This window comes from Sus scrofa, chromosome 1 (genome assembly GCF_000003025.6).
Source record: "Sus scrofa isolate TJ Tabasco breed Duroc chromosome 1, Sscrofa11.1, whole genome shotgun sequence".
Taxonomy (NCBI): domain Eukaryota; kingdom Metazoa; phylum Chordata; class Mammalia; order Artiodactyla; family Suidae; genus Sus; species Sus scrofa.
Genome location: NC_010443.5, coordinates 94,635,309 through 94,660,385, shown reverse-complemented (window position 1 = coordinate 94,660,385; position 25,077 = coordinate 94,635,309). Strand labels below are relative to the sequence as shown.

The 25,077-nt window shown below is 40.4% G+C and overlaps 1 protein-coding gene across 6 annotated transcripts in view; it reads right to left on the bottom strand.

The window, feature by feature from the left end:
• SETBP1 (SET binding protein 1) overlaps positions 1–25,077 on the bottom strand; it is a 371,229-nt gene that overhangs the window by 6,175 nt on the left and 339,977 nt on the right. For all 6 annotated transcript variants that reach the window (XM_013988555.2, XM_021092436.1, XM_021092441.1 and 3 more), the window contains one exon: positions 23,700–23,870. In XM_013988555.2, the coding sequence (XP_013844009.2) occupies positions 23,700–23,870 (171 nt within the window). The remainder of the gene's footprint in view (positions 1–23,699; positions 23,871–25,077) is intronic.

The following is a 25,077-nucleotide window of genomic DNA, read 5'->3' as shown; positions in this document are numbered from 1 at the left end:
ACCTCTGCTACCAGGCTGTTGTTGGCAAAGGGCTCTTTCCATATCCTGGTAGCCAGATGCTCTTCAATTTTATGAGCCCAACTTCTAGTCACAGGAAGTCCTGTACTGCCGCCACTATATAGCTCTCAGAACCGCTTCATTTTTGAAGTTCAGACACCATTAAGTGTGAATGGCTTCAAGGCAGCAGACCTTTCCTCTTTTAGATTGTTCTTTCTCCTTGTGTTCACTAGAGGCACATGTACATACATGTGCATACACACACACACACACTGCCACCCCATCTTCACACTGGCTCTTCCCTTGGGCCACCTATCAGCTTAAGAAGTGTGTCCTTAGTTCTTGGCTGCTGTGATTTATTCTAAAGGCTCATCCCCTGAGAAACTCATGTAGATGCCATCAACCCTCTGAAACATCATGAGCCTAAAAGCAAATGTGTTTCATTTTAGTATCATGGCTTGTTGTGCCATCCAACATTTTTCAACTAGTAGTGGAGAAGTGGAATAAATATCTTAAGGAGATGAGGAAAAAATGCTAAAACATGGACATGGCTGTCACTCCTGGGCACTCCCTCTTGGTTCTTTCCCTGCTTTTCCCCACTTCTCTCTCATGCTGTGCCTGACACAGATCTCCCGGAGGGTTTTATTTGAAGTTGTTTATGCCATGAGCTTCATGGAGTGGGACGCTCTGAGTTCCACAGGACAGGTGAAAATGGCACTCCTGTTGGCAAAGGTCATTGTAAGACTTACTAAGCAATGAATAGCTACTGCACAATCTTTAAAATAAGTTATGAAGATCCAAATAGAACAAAGCCAGAGTGAGCCTCTGACTACAAACATAAGATGTTTGTGGTTAGTGTTGAAAAAGGAAAAGCTTGCTCAGTTGTAAGTGTTTAGATGCAGAGACCAACGTCTGCTAGGCTTCGTGTCCATCCCAGGGCAGAGCATGGTGCCTCAGGCATGGAAGGAGTCTACACACTGTTTCTTGACTGATGAATCACACCTATCACTGCTGTCTTACAGTCATATTCTTCTCTAAATGAGTTTTCCTTTGGATTTTTAAATTGACTATTGCAAATATAGTGACACTAAGAGTTAGCAAGCCACTGTTCACTTTTTCAGAGCCAAGGCATTTACTTTGTCCACACAGTTCATGAGCAAATGAAAAAGAGTTAGAAATACTTCACAAAACTTTTGGCAATATTCCAAATAGCAGTTTCACTTGCAGTTTACCGTCTCTTTAGTTTATATCATCCAGAGAGAAGATAATGCTATGTGACACATAATACAGTATGCAGGTACAAAGTAAATAATTTGGGGCAATTAGTTGGCAATGTTTGGCTGAATAAACTTGACTGGAATTCTCTATGAGCTGGAGGTCACTTGGGGCAAATACAGACAATGGATATTTCCTCTCAGTATTTTTTTTAGCATGAAATGCAAAACAAACAAACAAAATGAACCTAGTAGATAATCCCATATTTAATCATTTGTTATATGCTACACATTTATCAAACCCTTGCATTGAAAAATGATTATGAAATAAAAATTTATTATAAATAGTATAAATCTACCAAGCAATACTAAAAAATATCATAACGGAGTTCCCGTAGTGGCACAGTGGTTAATGACTTCAACTAGGAACCATGAGGTTGGGGGTTCGATCCCTGGCTTCACTTAGTGGGTTAAGGATCTGGCGTTGCTATGAGCTGTGGTGTAGGTCGCAGGCGCGGCTCGGATCCCATGTTGCTGTGGCTCTGGCATAGGCTGGCGTCTACAGCTCCGATTGGCCCCCCAGCCTGGGAGCCTCCATATGCTGTGGGAAGCGGCCCTAGAAAAGGCAAAAAGACAAAAAATAAATAAATAAATAAAAATATTGTAACAATGACTTTGTACCCACCATTCACATTTAGTAAACAATACCTTTTTGCCATACATTTTTTTAAGCAAGAAAACATTATAGAGATGGTCAAGTCAGCATTCCCATGTCAATTCCACTTTCTTCCCTTTTCCTGCTTGAATCTGTACTGTTAACTGCATATATGTGAACCCATACTGGTAAAAATTAAAAGTCTGCAACTACCTAATATTTGTAATTCTATAAGGAAGTAGGAACACTTGCACCCTGTTGGTAGGAGAGCAAATTGGCACAATTATTTTGGAGAGTGACTGGGCAATAACTACTAGAACTGAAGATGGCCAATGCCCCAGAGATCCTATGGCGGGTGGCCTCCTTTGCTCCTGTGTCACAGGAGACCAAAGATGTTTCTAGAAGCTCAATATATATTACAGAAGACTATATGTTATTTAAAAAGATAACAAATCAACTGTGAGATATGCAAACAGTGGGAAATTACACACCTATTAAAAGGAATAGGAGTTCTCTGGTTAGGAATAGGATCCTCAGGTTAAGGATATGGCATTGTCACTGCAGTGCCTCTGGTAATTGCTGTGGTGCAGGTTTGATCCCTGGCTCCAGGGAATTTATACATGCTATAGGTATGCCCCCCCCAAATAATAATAATAACAAAAGTGTTTGTAAGCATACAATTTAGGTAAATTTAAAAAGACACAAATTCCTTGAATTTTTATTTCATTTTTAATGTCCAGGCATGAAGATTTAAAGTGACTTCAGTGCAGGAGAGGAACTGTGAGCCAAAGCCTGGATGGATGAGATTTCACCATCTCTTCCTTCAAAGCTACCTCATGGGACTTTATTAAACCTTTAGAGTAGCACTATCCAAATGAAATTTCTGCAGTCATAGAAATGATCTGTTATCTCTTCTGTCCCCTACACTACCCACATGTGGTTAGCTGAGCACTTGACATGTGGCAAGTGTGACTGAGGAAGTAAATTTAAATTTAGTTTAATTTAAAGTTAAATAGCTACACGTGGTTAGTGGCTACCATATTGGGAAGCTCAGATCTAGACCTAACTACCATGAAATACAGAAGACACACAGGGAGCCATTCAGTAAAGCACAGGCTGTGAGAAGCTCCAGGCAGACAGCCTGGTACCTTCGACAAGTAAGTTGTGGGTTTGGTGGGGGTGGTGGTGGAACTGTAAATTAAAAGAGAGAAGAGATAAAATGATCATATTTGGATGCCAATTTAAACAAACTGTTAAAATAAATTCTATAAATTCATGGAAATTTAAATAATGTCTGGGCATTTCATGATATTGTATATTATTGCTAACTTTCTTAGGTGTGATAATTACATTGTGATCATTTTTTAAAGTACCTGTATTTTAGAAATACATAGTAAATTATTCACAGATAAAATCGTATGATATCATCTTGGATTGGCTTCAAAATAATATGGAAAGGACGAGGGAAGTGGAAGTATTGGTGAAACAAGATTGTGAGTTGATGTTGTTGAAGCTGAGTGATGGGTATACAGAGGTTTATTATACTATTTCTGTCCACTGCTAGTTAAGTAATACATGGTTAAAGAATATAAATGATTGGTGGCAATGAAACATCTTTCTTAGAATCTTAGGACTTGGGGGTGCTCTGGTTTTCACACTCTTGGGCTCTATTTCACCACAATAATTTTAGAAGGATAAGAAATGTCCTCTGTAAAGGGCATGCTCCATCTGCCTAGAAAACTCCTGCTGGTAGCTACCCTCTGGCTGAATGGGATGGGAGAATGAACAGTGCTCCAGGTTTTATGCTGTGACCAACTGCATAAACACATGTCATGGTTCAATCTCTGTTGATGGCCTCAGGTGTTAAGACTTAATATCCCTCTTTTTTTTTTCACATTATAACTTGGGGGAGGGGTTTCGCCACCACTGAACATCTGAATTTTATTTTGGCCCATATTTATTATCCAAACATTCAATGTAGGCTTATTATCCCATGTGTGAAGAGCACCAGAGTGCAGGGTGGTAGGAAGCACTCTGGACAGGGGTAGCTGGAAAGCAAGTTGAACTAGGATGAATCTTAGCCCCTCTGAGTCTCTTTTTCTTCACTTATTACATTAAACAGTTAGACTCTATGCTCCTAATGCTCCCTTCTGTATTTAAAGATTGCTATAATTCTTTCTTATGCTCATTATCAACTGCCTTACCAAATATGAGGTGGCTTTCTACCATGTTTGTTTCATCTAATAATTTTGAAATTCTAGTGTGGAGGAGAGGAGGGCTTTGGACTTGGCAGGGTTTGATATTCACAAATCTTTCTCCTCATTGCTTATGATTTCACTGTCCCCCTAAATGTTAACAGATTTTTCTCTCTTCAAATTGTTTCATTATTAGACAGTAATTTCTGGGCTCTTGCAGCAAGATTGATTCCATATTTGCTCTCCTTCCTATAATAGTCCTATATCTTGCCTGTTCTTTGTTAGTCTTAAAGAATAATTACAAGTGGCCAAGGCAAAATATGAATTCATTTCTCTGTAACTCTGCAATGCAAATCATCTTGTAGACTTTTCTCTGTACCATTTGCCTTGCAAATGGTTGAGTTGGTTTGGGTCCAGATCTCGATTTTCTATCTCTTTGCTCCCATTATCAGATGATTGGCTCATCAGCATTTGTTGATTTTTCTACAACTTTTTATGGTAATCAAAGACTGGACTTAGCACTGCTTTTTGCACACTGACTTTACAGATGTAGTGCAAGCACTGTGAGCAAGGTAGGGGCTAATGAGGCTTGGTTGTATAGATGCTTGCCAAGAAACAGGGGCTACTAGTTTGGAGACTGAACTTTGCTCATGAACTTTGCAAAACATCTCAGTTTTAGAAACTTTTGGATGGGTCAGAAAGGGAGGCAAATTTATCTTTACAGGAATTAGAATTTTTCTTGCTTTTTGAATATCCTTTTGGGAAAATGGAGAAATGTTGGGGACAGCTGAACTGCCTGGAGTAGAGTGGCCTTCCAGGGTGGACAGGGCTGGAGTAGCCTGTCAAGGCACAGAGCTGCAGTGTCATTTGCTTTGTACGCTGATCCACAATAGAAGATTCTACAAAGGCAAAGGCCATGTCTCCCTCCATGCTCCCAGGGTTATTCACACAGCAGTACACGATCTGGTATATAGCGCAGGGGCTGCAAACACAAGCTCAAGGGAATTCAGTGTTTAATGTTCCCTAATATAAATTGCGTATTTTTTTTTTTTTTTGTACTTTTGTACTTAACTCAGTAATGATCTCTTGTTTCCCTAATGCTGCTTTTTATTTTCTAATGGAATATGTGAAGCAACTTGCCTTGGCATGCAAACTTTCTTCCTTCGTCCTTAGAATTTCAATTAACCTTCTGTGTCCTGGTCTTAAAAGCTCCTTTGAAAAGGAAGGCGTGTTGCCTTGGCCAGTGAGTCCCCTTCAGGCAGGGCACACCAGTCACTGCCATCATCAACACAAGTGCTATCTACCACTACTTCTCAATTTGAAAGCCCTAACTTAGGATGAAGGGTTCACAGATGTGGGAGATCTGTCACTATATAAAGGTGCTTCCATTCTTTTTATTTTTTTAATTGTCTTTTTAGGGCCACACCCATGGCATATGGAGTTTCCCAGGCTAGGGGTCAAATCGGAGCTGTAGCCACCGGCCTACACCACAGCCACAGCAACTTAGGCAGGATTTGAGCCCGGTCTGGAACCACAGCTCATGGCAACACTGGATCCTTAACTCACTGAGCAAGGCCAGGGATCGAACCTGTGTCTTCATGGATGCTAGTCAGATTCGTTTCTGCTGAGTCATGACGGGAACTCCAAGGTGCTTCCATTCTATCCTTAAAGTCATCTTAATATTTTACATCTTAATATTAATATTACATATTAAGTACATCTTAACACAGTTTGAGGTTTCTTGAAAAATGTGACTAGTTTGTTTGAAGCATAGTAACTGCTTGACAATTAAATGATAGCTTCCTCATAGGCGTTTATTGTGGAAAAACATTCTGTTTCAGCTGCAGTGAACCCTGGTCCTGTTTCAGGCTTAGGAAACCTGGGTCCTTGTTTTGGTTCTATTTCACATTTCTCCATGGGAAAAAGTAAGTGAAGATGGGAGGTGAGATGGGCAGTTTGATGGAGAGTCTGAGTGGTGGGTGTGCGCCTGCATGCTTACATGTGGGAGCCCCTCTCTGCCTCTCCAGATCTGACCCAGTGCTAAATTGGAAGCCTCTTAAATGGGGTGCATGTTCTTTCCCCAAGGAGGAAGCAAGACTATCTATTGGGCTGTCCGAAAAACATATTCATATTTTTCATTTATATTATTCATATCTTATCTGAAAAATAAGAATTAAGTTAAGCATTCTAATGCTTAATATATGGAGCAATAGTGGGTGATGTCTTTATTTGGGCTGCACATCAGATGATGTGTCAGCTGTCACAACTGGGTCTGAGGCTCTGGGGAAGAGAAGAGACCACAGGCATTCGAGGGGCTGTCAGGCATCCAGTTGGTTGACTCCCTTAAGGTGTTAGTAGGTCCTGCCCCTTATGTGATACAGTAGGTCAGCCCTAACGGTGAAGTTTAGAAAATTAAGATTTTTAAAACATTAAAAAAAAATACTTTAACCAAAAAACACTTCATAACGTGATCAGGAATATCCATAAAATATGCTATACACCACACAGAGTTTTATTGGTTACCTTGAAGCAAACTGCATAAAAGAGTTGCTATTTTCAAAGATGAATTTGGCAATTTTATTGTACATTGAGAGAAGGATTCTAAATGTTTTCACCTTCTCAGTGCTGTCAGTGGGCTGTCAGTACTGTTACCTAGCAGTTGTTAAAAAGCAAAAACCAAAACAAACAAGTGAAAACAACCCTTAATGTCCCCTAGGGCAAAATAGGCAAGAAAGTAACTGCTTTTAGAATTAAACTCAGAGTTCTCTTGTGGCCCAAAGGTTTAAGGATTCAGTGATTGTTACTGTAGCAGCTCAGATCACTGCTGTGGTGCAGGCTGATTTCAAACTTTTTGCAGGCGGTCAAAAAAGAAAATAATTAAACTCACACTGTGGAGACAGCACTTTTTTTGAAATTGATTGGAAATGTTCCAATTGACAGTTTTGTTGCTGAAAATTATATATAATAATTTATAACTTCCCTTAAATACACAAATCAAAAAATTTTGTAAACTGAGTTAACTTCTAAGAGTTTCAGAGATTTGAATTCACTGGAAAATGCAATGTCTTTTGATATGCAAGGCCATCTGCCTGTTAATAAAGAGAGTTGGTCAGTCAACTTTCAACAAAAAAAAACCTTTGCTTAAATGATGGATAGGACTGAAAAGAATAGTATTATGATTTAAGCAAAACGATTACTATCTCCTCTTGGATCTATGTTTATGTAAAAAATCCTTTTAACCTATAATATCTATTAGTAAGTATTGAAACAAACTGCATTTGGAATCAGACTTTCAAATTGCTTAATCCCAAGTGTAAAAACAACAACAGATTTTCAAAAAGACGTACTCAAACTATTAAAACTAGTGTAAAATACTGATGACAGTGAAAATATTTCTGTTTCTTTGATAATACAGTTAAATTAAATTTAAACTTATTTTAAGAATATTAAAATGAGACTAGTAATATTGCTTCAGATTTATCTCAACCTTTTAAAGTTTACATTTTAAAAGATGAGTGCCCATATTCTAAATATGTATTTACATGTAAATATTCAAAATTATGTTATTGCTATCATCTCATGGTCCAAACTGCTTTAAAGTGTTCCTTTCTGTCTCTAGACTCTTAAAGACTTCATTCACTAAAACCTAGGGGAATTTAACTTTCTATGAGTACATGGCCTAGCATTAAAGCTTCTTGAAGACAGCACGTGTTCTTCTTTGTATCCCTCATAACAAAGAGCACAGTTACTTTCCCATAATAGATGCTTGAGCAATATTTCCTGCTAGACTGTTTTGAGATTGTAAACTCTAGAAACCAAATCCAAATAGCAATAATCTTCACATTCCCTAGAGCACCTTTTAATTAAACTGCATACAAACCCAAGGCAGTCAAAAGAGTGTCCCATCCACGAAGAGATTCTGGAATAGGATTGGATGCTGACCTCCTTTATATGTTAAGGCAGTTCTGAGGTCCTGGTCCCTAGGTTTTCAGAATCTTTGACTTTTCTGACCACCAGGTAATAATGCCAGTCATTTCATGAACTCCAGGTTTTGGAGAAGCCACCTGTGGCTTTGGATAGATAAAGGCAGTGGTAACTTGTTTCCGGAAAGAGACTGAGCTGAATAAGACTGCTGCCAGGTTGCTCAGGGAAGTTCTAAGCAAGGGAGCCAGGACTTGGGCAGGCCTGAGAAAGTTGGGTAAAGGGAGAGAGCTCAGAAATCAGAGAATTAGCAGCAGGAGCAACTATATATAGCTGTCTCCAAGGTGCATTAGTAGGAATGGCCCAGGCTGATTCTACAGAAGAGTCTGAGAGTTTTTCTGGGGGTGATACTTATTAAGGTCAGAGCGGCTTGGCTAGGAGTGAATTGCAAGTGGTGGTTCTCAGAAACAGAATACTAGAGCCATTTAGCCCTGCTCTGTTTCAATCAACTTTGGCTTTTGTATGTTGCATGTGGCTCAAGCCCCAGCAGACTGACTAGACAACGTGAGAGGCTGGATAGAAATGCAGTTAATGCCAAAAAGTTTGACGCTACATCTGTTGAGTCTCACAGCATGCCAGGTGGTCACATGGCGGGGGTGGTTGCACCCTCTCAAAGGGCTCTTTATATTTCTTTTTTTTTTCCCTCTCAAATGTGGCATAGCTGTATCTTTAACCATAAATATCATCCCTTATATAATACTCCAGCTATTGTAGATGCATGTTCAAACTTGATTGTGAAAGATTTTCTTTCCCTCTTCTAAATCTTGGGGGGGGGGGGGGAAGAAAAAAAAAAAAACAAGGAAGAACAAAGAACAATGTAACAAACATGATCTTATGAAAAACTTTGCATTTTCTACTGTTTAGGCTCAGATGAAATAAATCCTTATTGCCATGCTAGAACTTCAGGAATTACATCAAATTGTTGGTATCCATGTTTTGTTTTCTTCCTAGTCTTAGTAACTGCATTGGTTTACTTAAAACTCAGACTTGTGTTTACAATATGATAGAAAAGATGTTGACCAGGACATTAGGAAAAAGTTCTTATCTCTAAAATCACTCCTCAGTTCTGTACCCTCAGACAAATCTCTCAATTTCTTGGTGGGATCCTTACTTCAGAATAAATACGACTCCATAAAAGTAGTTCTACATCTCCAAGTCTTCTCTGTTCTAGATTAGACATCCTCAATTCCTTCATCTGTGTTTCATATGAGACCATATTTCATTTTGATTACCCTCCTCTAGAGATTTAATCATCTGACAAATCTCATCTTATATTTTGGTACCCAGAATTAAGCTAATTTTCTGAGTATGACATGATAAATGCACACTTCTATTAATGAGAGCTACATAAACACAAACAAAAAATTCTTGCAATTCTCTTTCTTTTATGCAGCAACATCACACTATTGGATCATATTAAATGGAAGCTCAATTAACTTTCTTAAATACTTTCATACAAACTACCTCCAAACTTGATCATTGCTATATGGAATTCACTTTCGAACTTAAACGCAAGCCTTCTATTTAAATCTGCAAAATTAATTAATTAATTGATTAATTTTTGTTTTAGCTCAGTGTTTTAGTCTATTGTAAAAGTCTGAATTTTTAATTTTGTTTTTTTAAGAGAGTGCCCAGGTTTGTAAGGTTTCCTGAGAATCTGAATACCCTCATGTCAACTTTCCCTTTAACTCCTTCTGGGCATGATTCATGTGACTCAAATGTATTCTATTGTTTTTCTATTTATTGAAGTTTTCCAAGAAAAAATATCAATTGAAGCAATAAAGTATCCCTGAATTCTTCGTAAAACAAGCAAGCAATTTATACCCATTGCTTTAGACTTTCACATATTTTTGTGTCTGGTTAGTAGATGATGGATGTACCAAAGAAACTATAACTTTGCATAGCCTACAGGTGTATGCCCAATTCTATTACTTCTGTCAGAATGGATATTGCATCTGATGTTGAAGTGGGGAAAGGAAAGTCTTATATTTTTCTTTTATCCAGAGGCAATTTCCTGCCTTGTGGGGGGAAAAAAAAAGACAAAACCAAAACAAAACAATACCAGGTGTGGTTCTAGTGCTTTCCAATTTCTGCTGGAATGCAGTTAAATTAGAGTCCTTTTCCTAAAAGCCATGAAGGATGAAGGACTCTCGTTTCAACATTAATCTTTCTGGTCTCTTGTACATTGCTTGTATCTCTCTGATAGCACTCCACCTGGTCTTTCCTGTATTTTTTCTTTTATTTATTTTTTTCCCACACCCACTGCTTGTGGAAATTCCTGGGCCAGGTATTGAATCTGAGCCACAGCTGTGACCTACACACAGCAGATGTTGTGTCCCACTTGGCCATGGGGTGATTCTCAAAGTGGGTGTAAGGAAAGGTTTACTCAGAGTTAAAGGCACCTAAGCTAATCTTGAAGAACATCATGAATTTAATGCTGGATCTGTGCCACAGCAGTGACAATACCAGATCCTCAACCTGCTGAGTCACCATGTTCTATCTGAAGATTATGGGATTAATCTGCACTTTTTTCTTAAATTATGTTTTCCTAAGGGACAAGGACCATATTTTAGCCATTCTTATTTATTCTTAGAAAAGTATGGATTGAGCCCACTTTGTGCCAGGCACTGTTCTAGGCCCTCAGTTCCGATGCCCTCCTCTTGAGAATTGGCAGAGCTCAGCTGACTTACTTGAAATGAAATCTATATAAATTAATCTAAGCCAATACTAACCATGTCTTTTGTACAATCTGTGTGGAAAATAGAAAAGGATTTATTGAAGGGGATCCAAATCACTGTAAATTAAACTAGATCCTCTCATATTTCAGCTGTTCCCTACACTCTTCAGAGTACCATTAACTGGAGTACCTAACCTATGACCAAAAGCACTGAAGTACTATAAAATATAGACAGAAATCCAAACCATTCCATTGGAGAAATGAAGCGTCAATGACAAAAACAAGTTTGGAACTTATTAAGTGCCATTAAGAAAACCAGCTTGAACATTTAAAGTCACAGTTGATTAAAACTATGGGTCCCTTGGAAAAGGGAGACACATGCATATTATATATTATGTCACATTAGAAAGGAGAGAGACAGAGGGGGGTGGGGGGATGAATGGTCTTTTCATTGTGGAACATTTGGGTCAGAGTCATGATGTTTATGGTGGGGGATTGGTCAAATGCTGTCTTGGCAAATTATCTACACCTTCAGGGTCTGAACACTATACCAGCAGTAGGTTGGGGATTTTTCATTGTTATAGATTTACTTTTTCTTTTCTTTTTTTCACATATAAGCTTGGACCGACTCAAGGCAGCAAACACTTCTTCCTCAATTTAAGATTTGACAATTTAACAGGAAAAAGCTCATTCATCATCTTTCCCTTTTAGAGACCATAAATTATTGGCTCATATACCATGTGGCTTGGATTCTAGGAAAAGTTAGTGTAAACAAACCCAAGTTACAATGCGTGGAGTAAGAGAGTGAGTCATAAACAAAACACAGACATATGCTCTCATATAAATAAGGGCCTGGATCATCAGCTTCCCAAAGTCTGCTTCCCATTAATTACACAACAAAATGAACTTTCCATATGTAAAGCCCAAATCACTTAACTCAGGCAACTTGAATGAGACAAAGACCAGGATTGTACCTAAAAGGCACTGTCAAAAAACGGGATTTCAAAATAAAGAAAGTCCTCTCAAAATATCTTCAGGTATTCAGAGGGCAAGAAAATCCCTTGGAGGAGTATTTCTGAGCATTGTAACTATTCCCAGCAACCCAGGAACACTGCTTGAGGCTAGTCTGATCCCCTGCTGGATTTAAAGGTACTATCAGGCTTCCTCTCTTTGTTCTGGGCTCTGTCATCTTTATGGGGCAAGCCCTGGGTCCAGGCCACACAGGGTGTTCACAGACACTGCTGGAATTACTGAACAGTTGAAATCCCCTCCATCAGTACCTTCCCCTCGGTCCTTTGAAACTGTCCATTAGTAGCGCAGATTCACGTTTCCTTATTGTTGTGTGAAGGCTATCTGGTCTCTCTTAGTTCAAAGAGGTTTTAAGGGAACACAGAACAATTCCTGGGAGAGAGGATTCTTCAACAGGTGAGAGATTTTGAGAGAGATGGTGAGCAGCTATATTCTCCCCTCATGTCTCTTGCAAAAGCAGGCCTCATAAAACAAACTAGCAGAGTTACTTACAAAGGACATTAAAATAACAGATGTCACATTTTAGGAGTCTTAGGTGGGGGAGAGGGGAGAAAAAGGACTTTTATTTGTTTCTGTTGGGGGAAAGGTGTAAGTGATTTGGAGTCATTCATTCACTCTATTTTTGTGTCATACCATAGACCACACAAGGTTAGTGGAAGCCATCATCTCTGCTCTTATATGACACCATAGAAAAGGGGGAGAAACACATTTTTGGAGAATCTACCATGCATTCTGCAGTGTTTCACATACTTCTTCATTTAATTGTAATAGCAACCAAATGATGACACTACTATCTCTGCTATACAGATATGAAAACTGAGAGGTTAAATAATTGTCCCAAAGGCATACATTTTAAGAGTCATGGACTCAAAGATTCAAACAAGAGTTGCCCTATTTCAAAGAAAATATCATACCTTATTTCCTTAAGAAAGCAAATAAGAAAGACAAGGAACTGGACAAGGAGTGAGAAAATCTGGGTTTCCCTGTTCATTTTCTTTTCTTCTCTTTCTTTTTTCTTTCTTTCTTCCTTGCTTCCTTCCTTCCTTTCTTCCTCCCTTCCTTTCTCTCTCTCTCTCTCTCTCTTTCTTCCTTCTTCCTTCTGGCTGCAGGCATAGCATGAGGAAGTTCTTGGGCCAGGGATGGAACTTAGGCCACAGCAGTGACAACACCAGGTCTTTAACCCTCTGTGCCACCAGGGAACTCCCCTGTTGATTTTCTACTAATGACTGCCTCAGAGCACAGAATTTCTCTCAAGTTCACAATTTCAAAGTTCTGTAGTTAAATAACACAAGGTATTGCTACAGATCATCTATGCTGCTTTTGTGAGATTAGGCCTTCTTGCATGTTGTTTTGATCCTGCCACTTTCTCCAGGAAATGCCTTTAATGGTTGGCTATGGGGAGCCAGACAGCCAATATAATGAGTGAGGTTGGCCAGGATTATGAAGGAAAGTGCAGGGAATATGGGAAGACATGGGAAACTAAAGTGAATATAGCTCATCCAATGGAGCAAATGTTTTTCTGTATCAGTCAATTGCTGCCAGGTAGGAATTAACTGCCTAGAGTTATCAGATAATCTGTTTCAGACAGCCAGAGAACTCAATTTTTATGTAAATTTTCTGATGGTCACAACATGCAAATTAATTTTTAAAAAGCAGACTCACAGACTTCAAAACAAACTTATAATTTCCAAAGGGGAAAGTTGTAGGGGAGGGGTGGATTGGGAGTTTGTGACTGGCACATGCACTCTATTGTATATGGCACAGGTGGTCAATGGAAACCTTCTGTATAGCACAAGGAACTCAATATTCTGTGATGACGCATATGGGAAAAGAATTTGAAAAAGAATGGATATATGTTTACGTATGACTGAATCACTTTGTTGTACAGCAGAAATTATCACAACATTGTAAATCAACTATATTTCAATGAAACTTTAAAAATGAAAAAATATATAAACCTGTATAGGCCAATCAAAATACAACTGCAGGCAGCTATTGGCTCATGGCTTTATTTTTGCTGTCATGCCCTTCAGAAGGGTCATCTTGACTCATTTAGAGTTTCAGCTGCTCTAGGTTCTAACCCCAAACCTCTCTTCTAGCCTTACCAGTCATTATTTCCACACATACTCCTGTCTTAGCGATGTTGTAAACCTGTCCCTCCTGATTCTGTCTATTTAACTTGATCCACCCTTAGAAGGCCATCCAAACCCTTCTCTTCCCAGATCATCTCAGTGTCCTCTGAACTCCCTTAGTGCCATTCCATTGCAAATTCCTGACTTATTGGTTGCTAGATGATAGCTCTGTTTAGGATCTGAGATTGTTATTCGCACTATTTCAGTTTTAAATATGATTTGGTCACCTCATGTTGCAGAGTCAGGCCTTCTCAAATGGTGTCAAAGTTCCCCTAGGGCAAGGGCTCATCTTTACATGTATGTATCACTGTGGCAGCTGCTTCAAAAATATTTGACAATTTGTAACAAAGCCTTATAGATGTTCCAATAAGATGAGTTCAATATTAAACTCTATAGGTAAGAGGGCTTTGACAGTGCCCTGAGATAAAGATATTTGGAGGAGGTAGTGAGGAGAAAATTTCCAGAGATAGTTAATGAGTGTTATCTGAGGCATAATAGGACTAAATTATGACTTAACATGATTAAATCATGGCATGACATGACTTCATTTTTGACATAAGAGGGGTTATAAAATGGTGATATGTTGTTTGAATAGGTGATTGGCATTTTAATCTACTGTTTCATCTTTCTCACCACTGCCTAAGAAGTAGGAATTATTTTTCCCAGTTCACTGATGAGGAAACTGAGACTTAGAAGTCTCATTTAGAATGTATGTATTGCATATACTGTAGGCCATAAATAGCACTGGTCCTTCAATTCCAAACCCAGTTTCCATTTTACATCCACGTGGTGGTCAGAAAGAGTCCAGGTTTCTTAACTGCTAGCAGGTAATATTTGTAATGCAGTTCACTTCTCTGGGCTCAATTTCCTCATCTGCAACATGAAGGGCTTTGCAGAGATTCCTTCTAATGTAGTTTTGTCTAGTCCCAGCTTACACAGCAGGAGAAGGAGGTCCCCTGGGAGGTGCTCTGGGATTACTTCGGTGACTCTCAAAGGTAGAGTGGAGAGGGCTGCAGGTGGCTTATATCTGTGTCTGTCTGTCTCTTTCTCTTTGTCACACCTATTTTCTCTAAACCTCTTTCTCCAGTCTCTTAGACTGACTGCAGCCTGCCTGGACCACTAAAGATCATTCTTAACGGCAGTCATTACACAGTTCTTCCATGATGCCTGAGGCCATTTCTGCAGCAATAAGCAAGCAAGACCTTGTCCCCCTTCTCCACAGCTGGGCTCAGTATGCCAACGTCACTGGAACCAAGAAGTTTTTCAAAAACTCTCCATTAATTACAGGAAAGCTAAGGTACTGTCCCTCCTTCTCATTAACACAATTGCTTTCAGTTGCCACTAAATTATCTTACCACCATTAAACCAACAACTTAATTAGACTTCTGGAAATGGAAAGGGCCAACGAATAGGGTAGACACACCACTTTCATCTCAAAAGTGATCATAAAATATTTGTGCCCATCCTTTCTCAGCCACATCAAATCTGCACTGGAAGAGTATCCTTTCATTCTCTCCTATTTATAAAGAGGAGCTTGAATATTTGATAGAAAATGAGTATCTTAATAGAAATCGCTTCACGTATGGGAGGTTTTCTTTCCCGCCTTTCCGAGCGTGGAGTCCTCATTACAATAATCGCACCTGACTCCTCCTGTGTGTGATGCCTCGCAGCCAAGCCTCCCACTGGGCTTCAATGGAGGTGTGAATGATATGATCACTGGGAAGAAGATAAAATGTATTATTATCATTACTCTATTTTTAAGAGGGTCTGACTGTGGCAAGAGGTGGCTGGGAGTATAATCTGCACAAAGCATTCAGGGAAGATAAATTGAGTTAAACTTCTCACAGACATAGCACTTTAGAACCTGTCATTAAACCTTCTGTCTTTCCTAAAATCTCAGCTCCAGAGAGAGAAAATTAGTTAAATTCAGTCCAGATGTATTTACTGAGTATCTACTACACACTGAGCACTGCATGAGGTTCTTGACACCCAAATATGATTATATGTTGCTTAATAGTAGTGTTCTTGGATTTTGTTTCTCTTGTTCTCATCCCACTTAATCCAAGGTTCTGGGAATTCATGGGGTACTCAATAGGCCATGAATGGGACAAATCCTGAATAGGAAATGGTTACTGTCCTTAGGAAGTCAATACTCAGGCCACAATTCAAGACCCATATACATAAAATAATTAAGTTACAGACTAAGCCAATTCAATCTCCAGCTTTCCATTGAGAGGCTCAACCTGAAAAACCCCTCTGAGTGAAGGGAGACACTTACGTGTTCCTCCTTTCCTAAATAAAGACATACACATGCATTGCCATCTAGGCTGATTCTTTCACTTGAAAATAATCTTCCCTGAAGGAAAATCCTGGTGGATTAGCCAGGGACTGGCCTGCCATTACCAAACGAAAGTTTCTGGAGGCCCAAGAAGTCCCTCTCAGGTTCTTCCTCTGCTGAGTAGTCTCAGGATGGTTTGCTGTTTCTAGGACTGATGTGCAAGATAACTGCAAATCATAACCTCTTAACCAGAATAAAGAGAATGCCAGAGTAAGTGTTTTTTATGCACCAGAAAGTTTTGTGCAGGGAACAGTAGTTGTTCAATGCATTTTGACCAATATTTAATGAATAGCTATTATTTGCTCTTCATAGGTATCAGGTATCAGGATTTCAAAGTTCAATAAGGCCTGACAACAGGGGAGTGGACAGTGCAGTGAGGGACACAGACACCATGTTAAATGTAGGGATCAGAGTTCCCATCATGGCTCAGCAGTTAACGAATCCATCTAGGAACCATGAGGTTGTGGGTTCAATCCCTGGCCTCGCTGAGTGGGTTAAGGATCCGGTGTTGCAGTGAACTGTGGTGTAAGTTGCAGACTCGGCTTGGATCTGGCTTAGGCTGGCAGCTGTAGCTCCAATTAAACCTAGCGGGAACCTCCCTATGCCATGGGAGTGGCCCTAGAAAAGATAAAAAGCTAAAAAAAAAAATTAAAAAATAAAAAAATAAAAATAAATGTAGGGATTGATGATCAATGTGCTTGTGGAGAGTCATGGGGCACAGCAGATCAATTGGCCATGGAGTGATTCTCAAAGTGGGTGTAAGGGAAGCCTTCCTAGAGTCTTAAAGAATAATCATGAATTTAATATCCAAATGGCTTGAGGAGTGGGTGAGGGAGACAGTAATATTCCAGGGTGAAAACAGGTGAGAACAATGACAATAATTACAATAATAGTAGCAGCCACAATGGCACACATTGGCTGAACTCTTCTATGCATCAAGCACTGCTAAGATTTTCATAACTATGACCTCATGTATTCCTCACCACAATCCTCTACACTTGGAGGTAGGCTTTCCCATTTCACAGATGGGAACACTGAGATCCAATGCAGGTGATCAGAAGTAAGAACACAAGTGGTCCACTGGAATGTTGTATACCCCATGTGCGATGGAAAGAAAAATGAGCCACCACCTAGAAACAAGGCAAATGGAAGGGTGCATGCCTTTCCAGAGTCTCAGAGTGTCATTTTACAGGTTTGTCCAAGAATTACTAATTAGCTAAGGAAATGTACCCTTATTAGAGTCACCATCCAATACTGACTAAAGGCCCAGATTCTACCAGGTAACCTGTGGATTTTTGCCCAGAAAATATGCAAATGATTTCTTTCAGTAGAAAAGATAAGCCCAGAGGTTATGGTTTTATTGCCCATTAAGACATTAACTAAGCAATCTTGCTCTACAGTCTTTTTCCAATGTCTACATTCCCGTAACGACCATTTCTTCTTTTTTTTTGGGGGGGGGTGCACCTGTAGCATTCCTGGGCCAGGGATCGAATCTGAGTTGCAGCTGTGACCTGCCCTTGCCATAGTTACGGCAACACTGGATCCTTAACCTGCTGCATCACAGTGGGAACTCTTCTTCGAATTCTTTTTGGACCAGTTCTATCACCATGTTGACTTCCTTATTAAAGAGCTGAGTGAATCTTTGACATGAATTTTTAGTTCGTTGAAAATTATACTCCAAAAGTAGGGATTCCCAAGGAGTTTGGTGCTGGCTGACATTTCTAAGGAGATAGAGTTGTAGCAGCAGGCAGGGGTCAGATGCTGGAGAGTTTGGTGCTTTGTGGGGATGTTTATAGCCTTGGCCACGGGAACAGCTCAGCTTTTCTAAGATGTCCAGTTTCAATCAGAAAGGAGCTTATTTTCTCCTTTTGGGGCAAAAGAAATGTTGGAGGTTTTTTAAGAAGGCTTTTGTGTGATGGGGTTTTCAGGGAAGCATGAAAGCACAGACCCTGGGTCTCTTCAGGGCCCAGAGCCAAAGGGAGGGCCTCTTCACGAGCCTCATGTTCAATAGAGCTTTTTAGGCTAACAACCATTCTGTGCCGCTTCCACACGAGCCAGTAGGTAGCACTTTCCAGAAAATTTAAACAATTCATTTTTAAAGGAAAGCTTTATTTTCTCTAGATCTTTTTGAACTTTTTTGATTGTATATCTTAAGTGATTAATCTGGATTTAACAGAACTTCATTTTACAACTTGATGACTTCTTCAGTTGATATACTTATGGCTCTCAGATGTTCAGAGCCTATTAAATTACATTTATTTGCTCTACTTTAGTTCTGGGAAGACAAGACTTTTGGCGGAATTAACCCATTATTTTGGTTAGGGGCATGATTCCACATAGGACAAAAAGCAAATAAAATAAATAACTTTACAATTTTAAATTCTGGTTCATTGCTTTTTGCATTTGCACCCAGATATTATTTCATCATTTTTGGGTCCTTTCCATAAATGGTAGTTGATTAAGAGGAAAATCGGGCATCCTAGAATTTGGGACTTAGAAGCAATTTTTTTTTTTTTTTTTTGTCTTTTGTCTTTTTTTTGTTGTTGTTGTTGTTGTTGTTGCTATTTCTTGGGCCGCTCCCGCGGCATATGAAGGTTCCCAGGCTAGGGGTTGAATCGGAGCTGTAGCCACCGGCCTACGCCAGAGCCACAGCAACGCGGGATCCGAGCCGTGTCTGCAACCTACACCACAGCTCACGGCAACGCCGGATCTTTAACCCACTGAGCAAGGGCAGGGACCGAACCCGAACCTCATGGTTCCTAGTCGGATTCGTCAACCACTGCGCCACGACGGGAACTCCAGAAGCAATTTTTCATAATCATTTTGCTCCAGCCACCAGAATACTGGATTTATTCTGATTCCAAATTAGAATTCATTCTTTAATTTATAAAGGTAATTTTTCAAGCTGAAGGTTTTACATCTTGGTTACAGGTATCGGTCAGTTCTGAATGGGCCAAGAGTTTGGTTTAATAACTAAATGGTTTACCTAATATCAGGCTTTGCTTTTAGAAGCAAAATGTCTAAAAATTTAATAGATGTGTGAAATTTAAGTGTTTTCACTAGCTCATAGGCTCTGATAGTTTTAAATAAGGCAGATCACACAGTTTGAGAGAATTATGTGTTAGCCTTGATATGAAATAGACACAAACTACAAACTAAGAGCTGTGCTCACTCTGCTTCCCTCTGTCATTGCTAACAGGGCTACACCTTGAGCAGGTGCGATCTGCTGATAGCAACCCTGATACATACCTTTTTTTTTTTTTTTGGTACCTAATGGCATGTGGAGTTCCTGGGCCAGGGGATCAGATCCAAGTTGCTGTGGCAAAACTGGATCCTTAACCCACCATCCCTGTTGGGGATCGAACCTGTGTCCTGGCGCTGCAGAGATGCTGTCGATCCCATTATGCCACAGTGGGAACTCCTCCTACTTAGAGTTAAGATGAGAGGCTATCAGTGTGTGTGGGTATGTGTATGAGAGAGAGAGTGAGAAAGAGAAAGAGATGCTTCTCTGCTTGTTTTCCCTAGACTTTCAGGGGCAGAACCATAGAAAAAAATTTTTTTCTCCTACAAAATATGTAATTTACTTAATATAATCTCATCTTAAATACAAAGTTGGGGCAAGACATGTTTCCGTGGTGAAATCACGCACTCTCTACACATTGCATAACCTCCCTCAGAATTTAGTTCAATATGTAGAAGATCAGAAAAATTAGGCTTATTCAGGTACAGATCTGGTGTGGTTATTAAATCATTATTGGGACAGTGCAACAGAATTTATTTCAAATTCTGCATCATTTTGAACAAATTTTTATCGAAGCTTTCACTGCATTAGCCCTAATTACTGACAATAATGATGCAGTGCTCCCTTGAACCAGACCTCCTTTGTTGTGCCAGGGGACCGCAGCTGATCAATAGCTATTGAGCAGTTTGATCATGAAGGCTGACCTGCTTGAGCACCAGTGGCAGCCACTGCCACCCCCCTTCCCAGTAGCTCACAAACTGACATGTTCTCAGTCTGGCTACCCTCTCCTACAGCTCCTCTTCCACCTCCTCCTCCAAATCAATAACTTCATAATCAGCATGACTCCCAGACTCTGAGAAGCTAAAAAACAGCCTTAAACAAACAAAAATACACACACACACACACACACACACACACACACGAGCTAGATAAGACGTAATCTTAAACTTCTGACTCACATTCATTTCTTCCACATTATAATGTTTACAAAATAAGGTGGAAAATATTCCGTTTTTTTTTTCCCTTATACTAGAGATCACCTGTTTGAAAAAGTACCATTAGGACTACAGATTGATTATTTATTTGGCAAGTAGTTACCAACAGCCTAGCACATGTTTGTCAAATGCTTTCCATCTGCATGTCAAGCAGTTCCAATATTAAGCATGTAGCTCCTGCCTTGTAAGCATTCATTTCACTCAGTGATTATTTATTGAGCATCTACTATGTGTTAGTTACTGCACTAGGCACCTTAGTTTCCTTTATTTTTGAATAAAATAATTTTCTAATTATTTGAATTATTTCAGTATTTTACAAATCTTAATAAATGTTTTCTTAAATTAATTCTGCTTTATAAGCCACTTAGTTTTACTCTTCTTTCCTTTTTTTTTTTTTCCTCTGCACATGTCTGGGTCTTCAAAACCATTCTGTAGAAATGATGACCTAGTGAAAAATAAGTTGATTTTTGTAGATAACCAGAGGTAATTCTAAATTACCTTAGAGTGAAAGATGGGCCTCTAAAGAAAACAGTGATCGAGTTGTCTCAACATGTCGTATAGAAAATGTACAAGTGCCCAACTGAATGAAACGAAACCCAGAAACTATTTATTAACTGCCTTCTGTATGCTTGACTTTGGTTAACAAATTATGAGTTTCACTCACTTCTCTAAAAGAAGTAGAAGTCCATAATTAGAGACTCCCTTTGCTATTCTTTGCCTTTGCTACTCTTGGGCCTATGATGGAAGTGAGAGTCCACTGGAAATTAGGCAGTAAATCAAGAAATTTGGGTTCCCATCCAACTGCATGACCTCAGGCAAGTCTCTGAATCTTGAGAGCATCGGTTTTTTTAGTGTGAAACAGGGTGTTGGCCACGAGCCCAGGCCGTGCAACCTTAACCCTGTGAGGTTTGTGGGAAGACGTTTGTCTGTGGGGAGCGGAATCTCAGGAAGGTCTGGCCTCCAGCACCTGGAGCAGATCTCTAGCCTGTTTTCCTGAAAAAGTTGTGCTCAGCAGCCTGAGACCCGGAAATGGACCAAATCTGCGAAATTCTCATGAGGGTCTCATTCTAGCACTGCCAAAAATAAACAGCCCATTCCTGCATCCTGAAACAGGAGAGCTCTGGCTCAGCTCTGATTACCAGAGAGACAGGTTTAAAAGTTGAACGCCCACCTGTTTCGACGCCCGTTTGGCATATCTGTAAATTACTGAATGCAAATAGAGGAGGCAAGCCCTTAGAAGTGTGGGATCCCATGAATGCGTTCTCTCACACAGTGTGGAAAGAGTTCAGGAAAGGAAAATGGGGGATCACCTGTTTTCTGCCTCTGGGAAATATCAGTGCTTGGCAGGCAAAGGTGGAAATATGCAGGCTAATTTCTAAATCCACAAAAGGGGGTCTCCAGAGCTTAACTGACAAGGTTGAGTAAGCAATTATCTGGGTGGGTCTGCAGATCTCACCCCAAATCTTTCACCCCAGCCAACTGATGATTTCCTAGAGTTCCAGGCATGGCACCAGTGCCCAGTTCTCAGACACTGTCCTCAGTGTTCCTCCATCTTGGCTGCCTCCCCACAAAGGTGCTGCTAACCCGGCAGGTCTTGGGGGCAGCTTCTTTCCCATTCCTATGTGACCCTCTGTCCTACCACCCCTTCTTGTTCTCAGTGCTGGCATCATTTACCTGGCATTTCCATCAAAACTTTTTCATTTCCCACCTAGCATGAGAAAGATGTTAAGATTCTTGATCATATTGGAAAGATGATCCCATCTCTTCAGAGCAAGATTTCCCCAAAAGCTGGGAAGAATAGCATTTCCAAGAGATGTGAAGAGCTATTCCCAGAAAAATGAGTTTTGTGGTCAGGTAAGATCATGAACTCATGTCTCTCCCTCTTGGAACCTCATAGTGTGCATTGGTCAATTAAAGGCTCTGAAAACCCTGCAGAAAGGACACAGGTGCAGTGCTGCATCCCTCACCCTCATCTAACCATGGAAACATCTTTTATCACAAAACATCTACTAATGCTTTGTGAAACCCAATTGGGGAAGTGTCATTCCAAATATTTCTTTATGTTATTTCAGATGGGCTCCTTTTCTAATTACCAGTGATTTCCAGGCAGGAGGTAGGGATGTAGACAAGTTGAGTTCTCTACTTAAAGCAACCTGCTGAATTAGAAGATGCCTTGAAAGTGAATATCAGTAATGAGTCTCTTCCTGGGCTTCTAATCATAACAGGCATTTCTAAATACTGCAATATGCTTAACATTTAACAGTGCATGAATTCAACAAATTTTACGGAATGTGCCATCACTCTGTGTGCCATGAGGATAGCAGGAATCTAAATCCTGGATTCTATCTCTGGTATGTACAATTCTGTCATGAGGGAGAAGTTAAAGAGTTTCTTACGTCGTCTAGGAGTGGGTGGTATATGCATGGCAGAGACACTGGATGCCACAGGCATTCAGAGGTGTGACTCACCGGACCTTGAAGATCTATGGGATGTGAATAGAAACTGAGTAAGGCTGACTTCAAACAAAGGTATTAAACCAAGTCCAAGGCCTCTTTTACTCAGGGTAGGGATGAGCGTGGCAACATGGTGTTGGCGTAGGGACTGGTGCTCAGTGATGTGGGGAGGAGCTCAAGGCAGAGCACGTGGGAAGTCTGATTAAGGAGTTTATATTCCACCAACTGTCAGTGAGGATTCTGGCGACTGCTGAGGAATTTGTGACATTGTGGGGTGGAATGAATCAAGGCCTTAGGGAAACTCTGATTACTGTCTTCTAACCCTGGTAAGCATAGGACATAGTAAAATGCAGTGGTTAAGAGTATGGGTTCTGGACCTGAGTTGGAATCCTGACTGTCCACAGGTTCTGGGGCAAGTTTCTTTCCCCTTAGCCTCCTATTCTGGAAGAAGACACACGTATTTCATCACAGAGTTCTTTTATGAGTTACATGAGATAACATATGTAGGTCATATAAGCAGAGATTAATAATTACTAGGGTTTGATAAAGAGTAATTCATACTCTTATTAGTACTCTCTGACCCTTACCTCCAGGTTCTGAGATGATCTCCTTCCTTTCTTAGAAAAATCCTCCCATTTGAAAAATCTGGGGCTGAATCAGCTCACGTGCTTGGTGTCTGTGGGTGGTTGACTGAGCAGAGAACACTTACCTGTATTCAATAGCACATTCCTAGAGGGGATTCTCCATGCCGCTTTCACTGGGGTGAACCCAAAGCATCTGGAATGTGCTCACCTGCGTCCGACGTTGCTGCAGATGCAGCAAGGAGAGATAACACTGGGGCTGGTGGAATTGCAACACTGTCCACTGTGGCTGGCTTCTTCCTGGTCATCATGGTGGTTGCTGAGCTCTCATTCTTACCATGCGTTGCTGTTTGGTCCACTTTTAAGTGGGGACTTGGTAGCCCTAAAAAATAATAACACCAAAGCCTACAGTTATTTTAAAGAAACAGGAAGACAGACAACATAAAACATGAAAGTGACCTGAGGAAATCATCAAATGATCTGACCTCCTTCTGGTACAAGAATGACCTTTTGGTATGTTTAAACAAAACAAAACAAAAACTTAGCAGCATGATTTTCTGGCTGAGGTTAGGGATGACAACATTTCAGGTTGGCTGTCTGGAAGTGGGGGTCGGGTCACAGGCCTAGTGAAGCAGTGTAATCCATCATGCATTCTTTGCCTTCCACGGGCGAAGAAGCCTGTCTTTGTACAGGCTGTGGTGTGCACAGCATGGAGGGGAGAAGTGGATCCCATCCTAGAGAGGATTCTCATCTCATCCAGCTGGGGAGGCAAGACTAAATGAGTAGGGAAAACTGGGCAACAACGGTGGCCAGGCCTGTGTGTTATTCATCCTAGGTGCTTTGAGAAGTTCCAGGAGGTAGGGATTAGTGTGGAAAGATGTGAGGAGGGGCTTCCCTGAGCTCATGCCAGAGCAGCAAGTGTGAAGAAAGGGCATTCCTGGTGCTGAGAAGAGGGACTTCTAAGTCATGGGTGAGGAGTGAGGGTGATTCCGATGAGACAGTAGCCTGCTGAAGGTGGAAAATGCCCTGTGGGGACCCGTGGGTAACAACAGTGACTAGGCTAAGTAAGAGCTGAACTTGGGGATCTCTGAGTATCTGTCATAATAAGCATCGTAAGTCATGTCTTTACTAAAGCAGGGGATAGATGGGTCCTTGGCTGAGCAACTGTAATCTGTTCTCTGCATACAGATAACTTCAAGATAAAAGTAGCATCCTGCTTGGATAAAAGATAGAGACCATCTATTTCTCATTCTTGAGGTCAAGGATACCTCCAGAACTATACACTGCAGAAAGGTTCCTCAGGGGTCAGAGAAAGGAGGGGCACCAGAGGAATAGTCCATCCTGTCAACGTCCAGAGGCCCTTGTGCTAAAATCCAACCTGAGGACAGGACCTTGAGTCAGGCCAAAGCCAGAGGAAGCCTGTAAGGACAGCCCCCATACAAGTGAGTTAAAAGACCTCCAAAGCACATGTTGCTCTCTTCCACTTTTGTTCTTCCTCTCAGTCTGTGTTTCTCTCTCCCTTTCCACTGCCCACCAGCCTGCCTGGGTCTATATTTCCTCCACATCTATCTTCTCTCATATCTCTTAAT